General features: G+C 60.4%; 1 protein-coding gene across 4 annotated transcripts in view; it reads left to right on the forward strand.

Annotated features, from left to right (window-relative positions):
* The window catches only part of KIRREL3 (kirre like nephrin family adhesion molecule 3), a 502,887-nt gene extending 488,197 nt beyond the window's left edge, over window positions 1-14,690 (forward strand). For 3 of the 4 annotated variants that reach the window (XM_045860273.1, XM_045860275.1, XM_045860276.1), the window contains 6 exons: window positions 1,695-1,893; window positions 3,270-3,305; window positions 6,358-6,465; window positions 7,934-8,043; window positions 12,379-12,465; window positions 13,069-14,690. In XM_045860273.1, coding sequence (XP_045716229.1) covers window positions 1,695-1,893; window positions 3,270-3,305; window positions 6,358-6,465; window positions 7,934-8,043; window positions 12,379-12,465; window positions 13,069-13,512 — 984 coding nt within the window. In that variant the 3' untranslated portion in view covers window positions 13,513-14,690. The remainder of the gene's footprint in view (window positions 1-1,694; window positions 1,894-3,269; window positions 3,306-6,357; window positions 6,466-7,933; window positions 8,044-12,378; window positions 12,466-13,068) is intronic. The other variant, XM_045860274.1, reaches the window with a different exon arrangement.
* The last annotated feature ends 231 nt before the right edge of the window (window positions 14,691-14,921 follow it).

Genomic DNA, 14,921 nt, shown 5'->3' on the forward strand with positions numbered 1-14,921 from the left:
TGATCTCCAGGTAGTGCAGCCAAGGCCACCTGATTGCTCACACTGCACCTTCCAAGGTATCACATCTGTGGAGGGAGCCTTCCGCCCCAGCCACCTGAGGCTGGTGGAAGCCTGGCATGAAAACCAGGAGAGGTGGACGTCGGGCAGCACTGGGGGGAGGGGCTGATATTATTATTAGTTGGCCCCAATGCTTGGGACAGTCCTGCTAGAAGATGTCCCGGGCCAACTCCGAGGGGCAGTTCTGCCTTTCAGGGTCCAGGTGTGCCAGGGAGGGCGTGGGGGTGCCCGGGGCTGGGAGGCCGAGGCCGCCCAAAATCAGGATGCCACCCTGTCCACGAGGTATCCCTAGAGCATTATTGCTGGTGCATGCTTCCCCAGGCATTCAGCTGATGCACTACCTGAAGGAGTCACACAGAAACTGCAAGCATTCACACACACAGAACTAACACCTACACCACCCCGGTGCCCGTCCCTCTTTAATTTTTCCAATGACGTGAGTGTCTCTCACTCCTGAGCACAGTCACAGGATCTCCCTCATCCCAGATCCCTCGCTTCAGGCCAGAGGGTCTCACAGGGTGACTCTGGCCCTGGGGGACATTTGGCATCTCTGGAGATGTCTCTGTTGTCACATCTGGGGATGCTGCTGGCCCTAGTGACTAGAGGCCAGGGTGCTGCCGTGCCTTCTGCAATGCCCGGCGTGGCCCGCCAGCGGAGCATCAGGAGGGCTCAGTCAGGACGCCCCTGGCCCCATCCTGCCTGCCTAGTGTGCGAGGGGCCTCCGGCACCTGCGAACCAGCTCTGGGGAAAAGCCAGCCAGCGTCCTTAGAATCTACGATAGAGTAAAGGTGGCCACAAACAACTCTCAGAATGTACCTTTGTGTGGACAAGACAGAACAGTAACAAGACTGGATGCAGCCTCTCTGGGCAGGTCCTCCTCTTCCAGCGCCCAGCTGGCTGGAGTGTCCCGGGGAGACATTGGCACAGGCCAGCCAGTGCAGGGGGTGGGGGCCCGGTCCCTGTCACGGGGTCTCATGCTTGCCTGGAAAGATGCTCCCCTGCAGACCCATGTGAGGGCCCCATCTCACCCGGGAAATGCCCTCCAGAGGTGGCACCGCCTCTGTGTGCATACATGTAGTGGTGTGTGCGTGCACATGTGGTGTGGTGTGTGTACACACATGGTATGGTATATGTGCATGTGGTTTGGTGTATGTGCACGCGGTGTGGTATGTGTGTGCACGTGGTGTGGTGTGTGCATGTACACGTGGTGTGTGCACGTGGTGTGTGTGCACACATGGTGTGGTGTGTGTACACACATGGTGTGGTACGTGCATACGAATGGTGTGGTGTGCATGTGTACAGGTGCACACACACACTGGCACCATGTGGAGTGGTGCTCTGTGTGCATGGGTGGTGGAGTGTGTTTGTGTGTGGTGTGTGCACATTTGTGGTGTGTTGGGATGCATGTATATGCATGAATGTGTGTGTACCCGTGTTTGTGGCCTGGCAGGCATAGTGTGGGCACAGTTAGGGTGAGTGCTGGGATGTGCATGTCCCTGTGTTGAGTGCGCCTGTGCTGGTGGCGGCAAGCGTGCCAATGAGCCTGGCAGCGTCGGCCCTGGGGCGCGAGGTGGCACGGTGGTCCCCGTGTGGGTGGCCGAGGTGGGGTCTCCTCCTAATTCTGGCCCCCCGGGCAGGCCTGGTCGTGGAAGGAGAACGTGCTGGAGTCGGGGACGTCGGGGCGCTACACAGTGGAGACGGTCAGCACGGAGGAGGGTGTCATCTCCACCCTGACCATCAGCAACATCGTGCGGGCCGACTTCCAGACCATCTACAACTGCACCGCCTGGAACAGCTTCGGCTCCGACACCGAGATCATCCGGCTCAAGGAGCAAGGTGGGGCCCAGGCAAGGTCGTCCAGTGTCCTGAGGGGGCGGCACGCCTAGTGAAGGCTCTGGGTAGGGTGGGGCCCAAGGACAGGTCACAGTGCTCCTGCCACTGGCCGCACAGCCTTGGGCAGGTCCAGGAAGTGGCCCTCCTCGTCCCAGCACCCCTGAGGCCAGGGGTGCTATGGGGCACCAGGAAGGAAAAGCTGCTGGGGAACTGGCCCTTCAAGGTGATGTTTCAGAGGAGGGGCCACAAGAGTGAGCCAAGTGCATTGCCACGATGAAACGCCCACACCTGAAGGCCCTGGCTTGCCTGCGCTCGGCGTTTCCCTGGGGGGCCCTGGTCTGGCCACAGTGCCCTCGGGGGTGGGTGACCTGCAGAGAGGCAGCCAGGGCCCTGGGCGGGACGCAGGGACCCCCTCGGACGGACCTGCTGGGAAACATGGCTGATCCAGTTACCACAACCAGCCAGCCCAGACACCCAGAAGCCCCCCAGAGGCACCCAAGCTGAGCTAAAGGGAAGCTCCTGAGCTGCCCCAACCACTGGGGGTGGGGTGAAGGGCAGGCTAAAACCCTCTGCAGTGCCCCCAGGATGGGGGAGACACATGGTCCAGGTGTCTGCTCTAGGCAGAGGGCTGAGTGGAGAAGGAAGGCAAGGGAGAAGGAGGAGCTAGGGGAAGGCTCATCCCACTGTGACCCCGGGTGCAGGCTGCCCAGCTCATGGTCATGACCTCCAGTCCCTACTCAAAGGTCTCACACAGACCAGAGAGCGGGGAGCCTGGGGGATGCACAGAGTGGGGTCCAGAGAAGCTCAGGCCCCGGCAGCACACCGGGTCCTAAAAGGGGCTGCAGGCCTCACCCCTTTGCCAGGGTTCCTGGGGGGCCTCAGCCCAGGCACTCTCTGATCCCTCCAAAACGAAGACCACCCACAAGCCATCAGGCCCTGGCAAAGGCTCTGGGCCAAGCAGGTGCTCCCCACTGGGCCCTCAGGCCTCAAGGCCACCCCAGGGACCACACAGGGTCTCCCAACACCTCTTCCCTAATAGGTGCTGCTTCGCATAATGCTTTGCCCATAATTTGCATAAAATCATCCACACATCATCCCAAACCTCCAGTCCCCCGTTGCTCCCCTCCATGTCTTCCCCCTGGTGCCCCCACCCCCCATGCTCTCCTCTCAGTGCTCTCCCCCCACCTCCCACCCCAGCCTGACCTCTCTCTCCGGTCCCTTGCCCCGGGAGTCTCCAAACCTCTCCAAGTTCAGTTGGCACAGCCTGGGTCTAATGGGCAGTTCCGAGACAGGACTGAGGAGGGAGCCCCCCACCCCAGTCCCGCCCCGCCCTGGCCAGCCAGGCCCTGGCTGTGGACGCTTGCTTTATTCCCAAACAGGTTCGGAAATGAAGTCGGGAGCCGGGCTGGAAGCAGGTACGGAAGGAGACTTGAGAGCTCCCTGGGCTGGGGGAAGGGACCGCAGGGCTATCGGGGGAGGGCCCTGCAGAGGGGGAAGGGAGGCCTGTGCAGGCCGCTAACTTCTCTGCCCTCCCCCGTCTGCGGGCTCAGTGCAGTCAGCGCATCAGGCACAGGGCTTCCCCGCCTGCGTCGCCTGGGTCTCGGCCCGGCCTGTCTCCACCTCACTGCCGCCAGAGCCCGCGGGCTCCTTGCAGCCAGGGACCGGGCTCCTGTTTCCCTGCTCTGCTCCTCTCATCCCTTCCCTTCCAGGCCCCGGCTCCTCCCCTCCGGGGCAGCTGCCCGCAGCCTGGCCTCCCTCTGTTTCCTCCTGACTCTTCCAGCTTCTCAACATCATCACCAGCTTGGCGATGGCTTCCCGGGCCGGGCCTCCAGCCCCAGCTGTGGCCTGCATAATCAATCCATGCCGATCCATGCTTTCTCATGGCTGCCTCCTCCCCGCACCCCCCCACCCCTGCTTCCAGGGCACTGCCATCCCACCACCCGCTGAGGCTACGGGCAGTGCCTCCCTTTCCTGCGGCGCCTGGCAGCCGAGTGGTCCTCACATTCCCGGGGTTGAGCTGCTCTGTCTTGGGCCCCACAAGAAACAGCGGCCCCCGCCCTCCAAGCAGAAACCCAGACGAGAGAATCGGGTCGTTGCAAAACCTGACCGAGGACACGCGGAAGATGGGGGTGGGGGTTCCTCTGCCCTAGTCCCCCTGCCGCACGGGTCCAAGAGGAGCTAGGGCCGGTCCGCTCCTTCAGTGAGCTTCAGGGGGTACAGGCAGGTTCTCGGAAGCAACCATGGCCAGCCTCCCGCTGTCCTGCCCCCGAGGCCCCGCAGAGCCCTTCCTGGGGCCGGGGGCGGCGTCTCCCACCTGCTCCCCCCTCACGCATGTCTGGTCACACTGGCCCAGAGGTCCCTGATCCCTGACTGGCTGGGACTCCCCATGCCCAGTCCACTTCCTTGGATGGAGAGGAGGCTGAACTGGTGGACGGCTCTCCCCTCCAGCCCCTCTCTCGCCAGGGGACCCCTGAGCGTGCTCTCTCCAGAGGAGGACAGCAGGCAGGCGGGCTGGGGAAGCGGGCAGGCCAGAGAGGAATGCCACCCCAGGGGTCCCGGGTCCCGTCAGACCCTCTCCAGCCCCCGTTCACCTGCTGCAGACTAGATGGTGCCCCCCAGCTGTCAGCATCCTCGGGGCAGGTGGACTCGCAGGAGGCCAGAGGCAGAATACCGCTTCCTCGATTCCTCGGCCCTCTGGTTTTCCGGTGAGACCCCGGGGGAGGGCGGCCCAGAGAGGCTGAGGAACCCCCACGGCCATCTGAGCGCCGCTGAGACAGGGCCGAGTTCTCCCAGGAAACTTACTAGGAACCCGAGAAGAACCAAAATCAAACCCAAATTAATAAAGTTCAAGAGCATAGAGCCGATGAGCTTCCTAAGCAGTTTTCCATTCCTGACGGGGCTGAAACTGGAGACACAAGCATCGCCCTGTCACAGCAGGGTCACAAAGCAGGAGTCGGGTCCCTTCACTCCTGGCTGCTGAGACCAACCGAGGGCCTCGGTCTGTGGTCCCTGACGGCTGCCGCACCCACCTGGTCCCCACCACCTCCCCTGCCACTCTCAGTGGCCCGGCCACTGGCAGGCAGGCCCTGGACTGGGAGGAAGCTGCCAGCCTAGCCACCGACACTGTCCACCCGCAGGCACCTTCTCCTTCCAGTTCAAGCCCAACACCTAGATGTCACCCACACTGAGGGGTGAGGCGCAGGCATGCAGGCGGAGCCCCTGCTCCCTTCACCTAGACGCAGGGGCAGAGACGGAGCGGGGCGGGTGCAGGGCTCAGCTCTGAGGCCGTTCCCCACACTCACCCTCCTGCCCCCCCATACCACAGCCAGGGTGGCCCTGCCTTCTTCCCATCCTCGGATGAGAGAAGTGAGATCAGCGGCTCAGAAGAGGCAGAGTCTGGGGTGTGCAGAGCTGGGCAGCACCGCAGTGGGTGGCGGGAGGCTGGATGTGAGGGGACCTAGATTTGCCCTGGGTCTGCTGAAGCTGTGTGTCCTTGACCAAGTCACTTGACTTCTCTGGACCTCAGTGTTTCTAGCTGTGAGAGCTGTGGGCTCAGTGGGCCCTCCGGTCTCTGTGCCACCGTGTTCTCAAGTTCAGTTCCAGACGGACTATCCAAGCCCCAAATCACACCCTCAGTCCCATGTGCAGCCACAGAGAGGTCAGGGCCATCCAGGAGGGCAGCCCCTCCCCCGCCCCGACATCACCCTCCCGTCCCCATTCCTCCTGGGCTGGGCAGCCACAGGCCACAGACACTCGGCGAGGGGTGAGGCTTCCCCTGGCTGAAGTTCCAGGCCCCTCGAGAAAGCCTGCCTGGGTGCCCAGAGGTCTGGCCTGCAGAGGAAGGAGCAGGACTGGGGTGGGGTGGGGTACGGAAAGGGGGCATCTCTCCTTAAAGATGACGGAGCTGTGATCCTGCTCCCCTGGCCCCTGAGACCTGGGCCTCCAGCACCCACAGCATCAGGTACCCAGTAGGCCCCGAGAACCCTCGAAGCTGGCTGTCCAGGCCTCACCTCTTGCACCTGAGAAGGTCAACACAAACCAAACAGACAAGGGCAGTGGCCACAGGGGAAGAAAAGCCAGGACTTAGGACTCTCCAGCCACTGCCTGATACACTCTTCCTGGCTTAACACCCGAGAGAGCTGCATGGGCCCAGCCCGGCCTCTCATGGCCCTTGTTTCCCCCCACCCCCACCCGCACCTCCCCCCCTCCTGTGTGGCCTGCCTCCCTTCCCACCACCACCGCTGGGCGTCTGCCTCCCACCCTCTCCCCACCCCCGTCCCACCCCAGCCGACCCTGCTGGAGCCTGCCTGTGCCTGCCCAGCGCCCCCACAGGCTTCCCCGTGGGGCCTGAGTGCAGGGCTCCGGCCCCAGCTTGGCAGAGGCCGCACCCGCGGGAACAGGGGAGGCCCTGGGGGAGAGCAGGCCCTCGGACGCCGGGGGTCAGCTGTGCCTGCTTCTCTCCCACAGAGTCCGTGCCGATGGCCGTCATCATCGGGGTGGCCGTGGGCGCCGGTGTGGCCTTCCTCGTCCTCATGGCAACCATTGTGGCCTTCTGCTGCGCCCGCTCCCAGAGAAGTACGGGAGGGAGCCCAGGGGTCTCAGGGAGGGGGCAGAGAGGGGGCCAGGCCTAGACTGCCCTGAGAGCGAGTGCACGGGGTCGAGGGTGCAGCGAGCAGGACCTGCCGTTGCGGTGAGCTGCCGGCGGGCTGGGTTGCAGGCACCTCTGTCTGGGCAGCACTCGGCAGCATCTGGCGCACAGTGGGCGCTCAGCCGAGGGCAAACGGGCCTGAACACAGCATCAGCCGGCAGGGCAGTTCGCCAGCACTGTGGGCTGAACACCGGTAGCCGTATAGAGCTCTGCAGAAATCTCGGGGTGGGGGGTGTCCATCCTTCCCCTCAAGCACCCGTGAGTCCAACCAGAAAAGCAGGTTACCCACGCATCAGAAACAAAAAAGAGCATTCAAGGAATCGCTCTGTGCAGACTTCTAAAGGTCTTTAGTCATTAGCAATAAAACCTTTGTGTTTATGAGCTCGTGAAGGTTACGTTCACCTCGAGTTTCCGTCCTGGGCACAGCGCTGACGTGAGGGGTGGCAGACACACACAGGCGGGTGAAAGGGACGGCAGAGCAGGGTGGGAACAAGGGGGCGCAGCCCTCCGGCCCCCCTCCTGCCACACATGAGCTTGGGCGGGCGGCACCTACCCCCGCCTCGGTCTGCTCCCGTGTAAGAGCGGGGGACGGGAGGGCAGGACTCCTGCTGCCCCACACGGCTTTAACACCCTGCGCTGTGAGCACGAGGCACAGAAGGGATCGTCAGAGCCAGCCCGCCCCTCCCCCACAGGGCAGCCCTCAGCGTGGAAGAAAGCTGGGGGTCCCCCTTACGCCTGCTCCGCTCTAAGCTAAGTGGCCTCAACTCCCCCAGCCACGTGGTCTCGGGGCCTCCCTCACCACCCTCTCCGTGAAAACTGTGGGGAGCGGATCTTAGCCAGAATTTTCTAACGACTCTCCAACTATCACGTGGCCGCCCCCTCCAGGCATGGCCGAGTCTCTGACACGGAGGCGCTGATACAGGGTCTGCTCCCCCTGACCCCCGCCAGCCGCCATGCCGGGAAGGTTTCGGCTTTGGGTGGGAGGTTGCCCACTGAGGGCCTTTCTAATGATCAGGTTTGCGACTCTCTGAATGGAGAGATCAGAGCCTGGCATGGTGGGTCAGAGGAGACTTCCAGAAGGAAGTGGAGGTGCAGTGGCGTGGAGGACCCAGCTCTGTAAGGTGGACGAATCGATGAGGACCACCTCTTAGGCCCCGGGTGTGGCAGCGGCAGGCTGAGGTGCCTGCCGCCCAGAGCCCAGGGCAACGTCTGAGGGCTTCGCAGCCCTTGGGGTGTCCAGACCGCTGTTCTGTTGGTGCGGGGGCCGGCTGCGGAGTTCAGGGGCTGGAGGCTAAACCTGAGGGTGATGGGGGTGTGGGAGCGCGACACCTGGGACCCTAGTGCCTGAGCGCACAGACTGAGTCCGTCACCCACACGTTCCTATTTTGTGTCCAGATCTCAAAGGCGTCGTGTCAGCCAAGAACGATATCCGCGTGGAGATCGTCCACAAGGAGCCCGCCTCCGGCCGGGAGGCAGAGGACCACCCCACCATCAAGCAGCTGATGGTGAGAGCGCTGTCTTGCACACCCCACCCACCCTCCGTGCCCTGCAGGCCCCGGGCTGGAAGCCTCCTGGGGCCCTAGGTGCTCCTGAGCAGCGGAGCATCAGCCCGGACGGCCCTTCCCCCAGCACAGGCCAGGACCCTGCTCTCAACCTGCAAAGACTCCCCGCGTGTCTGCTCTGTTGCACTTGGTGTCCTCGAGACCCAAAGACTCCTAAATGCAGCCCCAGCTTTCAGAGAGCCTCACCTTTCGGGAGGGAGAGCAGGCATGCACCAGTAGCCGTACTACTACACCCACACCCACAGATATTGCACATATTCAATGTGTACCCCATGTCTCAATGTCCCCCCAAAAGTCTGCAAGAGTCAAAAGTTCCTCTTCCAGAACTGACTCGCTCACTGTAAGCCAATCATTGCTTCTCCCGCTCTTGCAGCCGGCTGTGCAAACCGAAGGCTGAAACACCGCTGGGAAACTCCAGGGGAGACACGTGGAGGCGGGGGAAGAGCATGGGCCGCCCGGTGCCTCAGTCTCCTCCTCGGGGGAACCGGGGTGGGAGGGGGAGCACGCAGGGCCAGCTGGCAAACCCCGAGCAGCCTGTGGAGCGCCGAGAGCTCTTCAGCCTCGGGAGCTGCTTGTGTCGCTCACAAATCCCCCATGTCCTCGTCCATCCCAGAGCCCCCCTGTCCCTGGTGGACACCCACCAAGGCTTAGAGCACTAAGCTGACTGTTCCCTCAGCTGCTCTTTTTCTATCCAATTGATGTTCCAGTTGATTCCATTTCAAAAGATCCCTCCAATGGGCGCCCTTGCCTGTACCCTGCTGTTAGGCTGCTGGCTCGGGCCTCGCTGTGGCTCCCTGGGCAGTCCCAGCAGCCCCCTCAGTGGTCTCAACATTCTGTTTTCTCACCACTGTACTCAGTGCCCCCCTCCAGAGCCCCCCAAAAGGGCCCTTCTGTCCCCAGACAGGGAATGGCCTGGAGCGTGTCTCCCTCAAGCCAGCCTGTATTGCGTGGGTCCTTGACTTCGTGCAGGGAAGATTTCACACCGCGAGTCCAGGTGGTTTTGGGAGTGTGTTTGTTAAAGCTGGGCAATGACACAAAGGGAGGGCTTAGGGGAGAAGAGGCAATGGGAGAGCCCAGGCGGTGCTCTGCTTTGACTCCCTGGAAACGCTATAGGGGAACAGTGAGCCACGGCGGGGCTGCTGCCAGCTCCCTGGGCAAAGTCAGAGAAAGGGGGCCCTGGAGACGGGTTCAGGGGGTGAGCCCGGGGGGAGCCACTGCTGCCCACTGCTCCCCTGGCTACCAGTCTCACGGTGACCCTTAGAGTTTATAAGTAAAAAGTCCACACCCAAGAAGGGCACCCAGAGACAGCCTGCACTGAGGGTTATCTTGAGTCGGTCTTGAGGGTTATCTTTCATCTGCGGGCGAGAATCTTAGGGGAGGGTCCCAGCAAACTATCCACCAGCTTTCCAGGTGCGTTTTTAACATGCGATGCGTCAAAATGAACGCACACATGAGTTTGGCATTATTCTTTGGTCCGCTTTACTCCTTTCCTTTTTTATCTTGGGTCTGTCTGACTCTAATCAGGTTTTTGTTACTTGTTCCCTTGACTTCATCTGTCTTGGGGTCAGCTGGCATTATGACATTAATTGGGTCTCTGTTCTCTCTCGCCCTGACCGGGGTGATTTAAGCTACATCTTCTCTCGTTAGGGAAGAGAGGTATAAACCATTTGCTCTCAAGTGTCCTTGGTCGGGGAAGATAAGGTCTTGCAATACACTCGCCGGCTGTAAGTTGCTCAAATTATTTGGCCTTATTTAATTATCTTGTCTCGGTCTCCGCATTCCACTTGCTCAGGCATTTTCCTAGCCTCTTCCGATCCTGCCTCAGCTCTAAAACACGGATCTGACCCTGTGGCTACACACACCATATTTTTCAGACTATAAGACACATTCTTCCCCCCCCCACCAAATTTGGGAGGAATAATGGTTGTTAATGCTGCTGTTGAGTTCTGTTTACATTTACATTGCTGAAATATTATGTTATTTGTGGTATTAAGTATTTTGCCACATTTTTTGCTTCAAATTTTTTTCCTATTTTCCTCCTCTAAAACCTAGGTGAGTCTTATGGTCCAAAAAATATGGTAACCCCCGGGGGCACTCCATGCCTGCTGGACAAAGTCCAGGACCGACTGAACATGTCAGCAGGCTCCTCACCCTGAGGCATCTGCCATCCTACCAAATGCCTGGGGCCCTGCAGACCCGCAGACACCCCGGAGAACTGCAGTTCCCAGCCTTCCGGTCCTGCAGACCTCAGAGGCTCTGCGCCAGGGACTCCCTCTGCCTGTTGAAGCTGTCCGTTGACTGCCATGTTCTCCTACAAGAATCCACTCAAACATCACCTCCTCCACGATTTTCTGTGCTCTCCCCAAACACCGCGTGTTTCTCCCTTACTGTGCCTTGCTCAAGTTACTTGTCAGCCTCCCAGTGATCCCAGAGTCCCCTGGGGCAAAGGTTGGGCTCCTGAGAATCTATGCCAGTGTGCTTACTTCCCCAGGGCTAACCTAAGGCCGGACACAGTAGGGCATTTAGTATTCCCAGGAAGGAGACTGCAGCCTGGACCTGAGAGGGAACAATGCAGAGGAGCTTCAACAAATCCCTGTGGCGTTCCCGGCCTGTCCTTTGTCCCAAATGGGGCCCGCATTCCTTTCCACTGGAATGCTCCGGCTGCCTCAGCCCGTCTCCACACCCCCCAGCCCAAACCCTCGGTGGGAGTGGGGGTCGCTCAGTAGTCAGCTAAGAGAGGGATGGGGGGAGGACAACTCCACAGAGGGACCTGCTGAGGGATCTGTGGCTAAGCCTCCCCTGGGGTGCCTGTCGGTCCCCCACTGCCTTTCACCCCAGTCCCACTACAGCCCCACTCAGAGGAGAGCCGGGCGTGACAGTGGGACCTGGTGAAGGAGACCTGCCATCCAGGCAGACCCAGGGCACTTCCTGGGGAATGACAAAAGCAGCATCAGTGCAGGGGTGACAGGGTGGAAGTTCTCTGGCTGATGCCACGGGGCCCCAGGGAGGTGAGTCGCAAGGGACAAGCATCGTCACAGCTCAGCCCGGAGAGTGCGTGGGAATCTGGCCTGGGTCACGCCATGTGCAGAAAGGACACGAGCAAAGCAGCTGCAAGCCGCAGGGCAGCACCCCTGCGAGTGTTCAGGCTAATTAATACCCCCATTGTGTGCGGGGCGTGCTTTATCTTTCACCTCGGTTTAGTAGTCGTCTTAATTCTCAGAAACTTAGAGCTGCACCACTTGGTGCACTCGCCCAACACAATCGTAACATTTGTACCCACGCTAACTGTGTGTAGACCCAGCAGTGCACTAGACACTGGGACATCAAAGAATTAATTTAAAAAAAAATTAAACATTCCATCCCGAAAGGCTCTTTGATCAGTGGCTGCGGCACTGAAGGCGCTGCACCAGGTGCGCTGCGGACCCCAAGAGAAACAAGAAGTGATCCTTCTCTGGAGCTCTTCGGTCTCTGTTGAGGAAGATCAGGACATCTCAGTCACTGCCATGTGGCCTGGGGTCCCCGTGGTTCACTGTGACCCCTTCGTAACCCTTCACTGAGCCAGGCGCTGGGTGACGTGCTCTCTGCTAGGGCCCCACCCCTTGCCCAGTGGTCTAGGTTCTGCAATCATTTATCAACAGATCCACCGCCCTGATGGGAACAGCTGTATCTTAATGTGTGCAGGCCTGGCCCTTAAGACAGTGTGGTGCCCGACCTGAAATCCAGTAAATCAGGGTCCCCAAGCTCAGGGCTGCAGGCCAGCAACCACCTGTTCGGGGCTGTTAGGAACCCGGCCACCCGGCATGAGCTTAAATGAGCTTAAATGTAATGTGCTCGAATCATCTCAAAACCACCCTCCCCCGACCCAATCTGTGGAAAATTGTCTTCCATGAAAATGGTCCCTGATGCCAGAAAGGTTGGGGACTGCTACAGTCAATGGTCAAGGGATTGAAATGAATCAGCCAAGTGAGAGCTCTGTAGGTGGCCCCCTAGCCCAAGGGGAGTAAGTTGGATCTCGGAGTCCTGCCTCTCGCCCACACACCCCCCTTCCCTGTCTCTCCTTGTCTCTCCGGAAAGAGGTGGACAGAGGTCGGGGAGCAACACAAGACCTGAAATCTCCTCCTGCTCCTTCACCTGCCTCCTGCCGGCCAGGCAGTGGAGGTGGGGGAGGGGAGGCAGAGACAGCAAGCTTCTTTCAAGTTGGTTTCTCCTACTTTTTCTTGGGGGAAGTGGGCGCTTAGTGCACCTCCTGCTCCCTGAGCAGCCATTCTTGGGTTGCAGATGGACCGGGGTGAATTCCAGCAAGACTCAGTCCTCAAGCAGCTGGAGGTCCTCAAAGAAGAGGAGAAGGAGTTTCAGAACCTGAAGGTAGGCATGACCACCAGCTGCACCACCTGATGGGATTCTGATCTTCAGCTCGGATGGCCCGAGCCCTGCCTGTGTCCAGACAAATAACAGTGAATAGAAGAGAGGCCAGAGGCCACTCTGGGGACAGGTGCCTAGCCTCTCCCTAAAGTGGGTCCCTCCCTTGCAAACCCACCTGCTGCCTCACCACCACACTAAGGAGGCAGCAGAGTTAGGGTCGAGCTCCCACAGGCTCCTGGCCCACAGCCTTTTCACTGATACACTTGAAAACGAAGTATCTGTGTCCTGGGCAAAAACAATGAACACAGTCTGGTTCTCAAATGACCTCGAATTGTGCTGATAACTAAACACACCCACGGAGAGGCCCCTGCTTCCCTCCTTTTGGCTCCCTCCCCTCCCAGCTGCCACCTGAATGCCTGACACCCTTGGTGTCCCCACCAGGGTAACCCTTCCACATGCTCCCTCACCCATTTCTCTGCTGCAGCCCCCTCCTCCCGTATCTCCTCATCCCCACCAGGGTAAGTTAGGACTGGTTCCACATAGAAAGTTCAGTGCAATCTCTGCCCCACCTGGTGACACTGCTCTTGCTCTTGTCCCCTACCCCAGGACCCCACCAATGGCTACTACAGTGTCAACACCTTCAAGGAGCACCACTCAACCCCCACCATCTCACTGTCCAGCTGTCAGCCGGACCTGCGCCCTGCAGGCAAGCAGCGGGTGCCCACGGGCATGTCCTTCACCAACATCTACAGCACCCTGAGCGGCCAGGGCCGTCTCTATGACTACGGCCAGAGGTTCGTGCTGGGCATGGGCAGCTCGTCCATCGAGCTCTGTGAGCGCGAGTTCCAGAGGGGCTCCCTCAGCGACAGCAGCTCCTTCCTGGACACGCAGTGTGACAGCAGCGTCAGCAGCAGCGGCAAGCAGGACGGCTACGTGCAGTTCGACAAGGCCAGCAAGGCCTCTGCCTCCTCTTCCCACCACTCCCAGTCCTCTTCCCAGAACTCCGACCCCAGCCGACCCCTGCAGCGGCGGATGCAGACTCACGTCTGAGGATCCCCCACCGCCGGCAGGGAGGCGGGAGACTGGGGCCACGGCATGTCCTGGCTCTCCAGACGACATGGGTACTTTACAGAGGATCCCAGGACCAGCAGCCTCCAGGACAGCCCCAGAGTGCCTCTGCCACCGCCCTGCTCCGAAGCCCCGATCAAGCACAAATCTGGGTCCCCGTCTGCAGCTGGCCAGAGGCGCAGGGTGGGGTAGTGTCAGAGGACGCAGCTGAGTGCGCTGTGCTCCGCGCTGGACACTTGGGTCCCCAGCCCTTTCCTGGAGGCCCCTCCCTTCCTGCACTTCCCGCAGGCACTAGAGGCAGCTCTAACTTGGCTTTAATGAAACTGCCGATCACTCTCCAGTCTCCCTGTGAGCTCTGTCCCTGGCTGCCCGTAAGCTCCGCCCCCGCGCCTGTGCTCCCCTGAGACTCTAGGGAGATGAGGTGAAGCGCTTCCCAACACTGAGCTGCCCCAGAGGCCCCAGCGCCCTCTGCTGCTCAGAGCTGGAAATGGCCCTGGACACAGGACCGTCTCTCACCACACTGGCTGGGAGCCCACCCCCAAATTGTTTGGTGTTTTGTGTCCATACTCTTGCAGTTCTGTCCTTGGACTGATGCCTCTGAACTCTGGGGAGGGACTGGTCCAGTCAGTGACTGGGGTCTTGGGAGGGGGAGGGAGGGGAGGAGGGAAAGTGCGAACGTTCGGGGAACACCTGACCTGACACGCCCCGCCCCCTAGCCAGGTTGTGAGCCCCAGAGCCTTCCCGCCCAACCCTGCTTTGCATACTCCCTCTCCTCTACAGCACCTCAGAGTTAACATAAGGAGTGTGAGAGCTTCTCTGGTCATCGCGGAGAGGGTTTCCTGGCAGATGTAGGTTTGAGAGGACTAGAGGCCAGGTCTTTAGGGTGATGAGACTTGCTTTCTCAGCTGATGACTCTCCAGGGACCTGGATTCACACCAGGAACAGTGGCCCTGTCTCCTCAAGACGCCACCGGCAAGAGAGACAGTACATCAACACCTTATCCCTCCTACTCCCCACGCGAGAATAAATGTTAGGGTTGTTACTCCAACAAATTTGTGCTTTCCTTGTGTTCCCAAAGAGCCACAGGAAGGGCCCAAGAGCTTTGGAGACCCAGGGTTCTTTCCCCCCATGTGATTCCGTTTTCCTAGCTCATGAAGGCAGCTGACCGCTCTGGTCCAGGTGCTCTGATACCCGCGACAGGCTCCTCCCCCTGTGGCTGCGCCCAGCCCAGAGGGCTGCAAAAGCAAGACCCACAGCCACCTGACTTGTGCCATCCACAGCTCAGTGGCACAGGGATGGTCCCGGGCATGGGAGGGGTCCTTCCGGGTCTTTCTCTCTGCAACGTTCTGCACGGGAAGTGTCCTTCCTTGGGGGTTCAGGGAAGGAGGCCC

The sequence above is a fragment of the Phyllostomus hastatus genome, unplaced genomic scaffold (assembly GCF_019186645.2).
Source record: "Phyllostomus hastatus isolate PE091 unplaced genomic scaffold, TTU_PhHast_1.1 phas_scaffold_193, whole genome shotgun sequence".
NCBI lineage: Eukaryota > Metazoa > Chordata > Mammalia > Chiroptera > Phyllostomidae > Phyllostomus > Phyllostomus hastatus.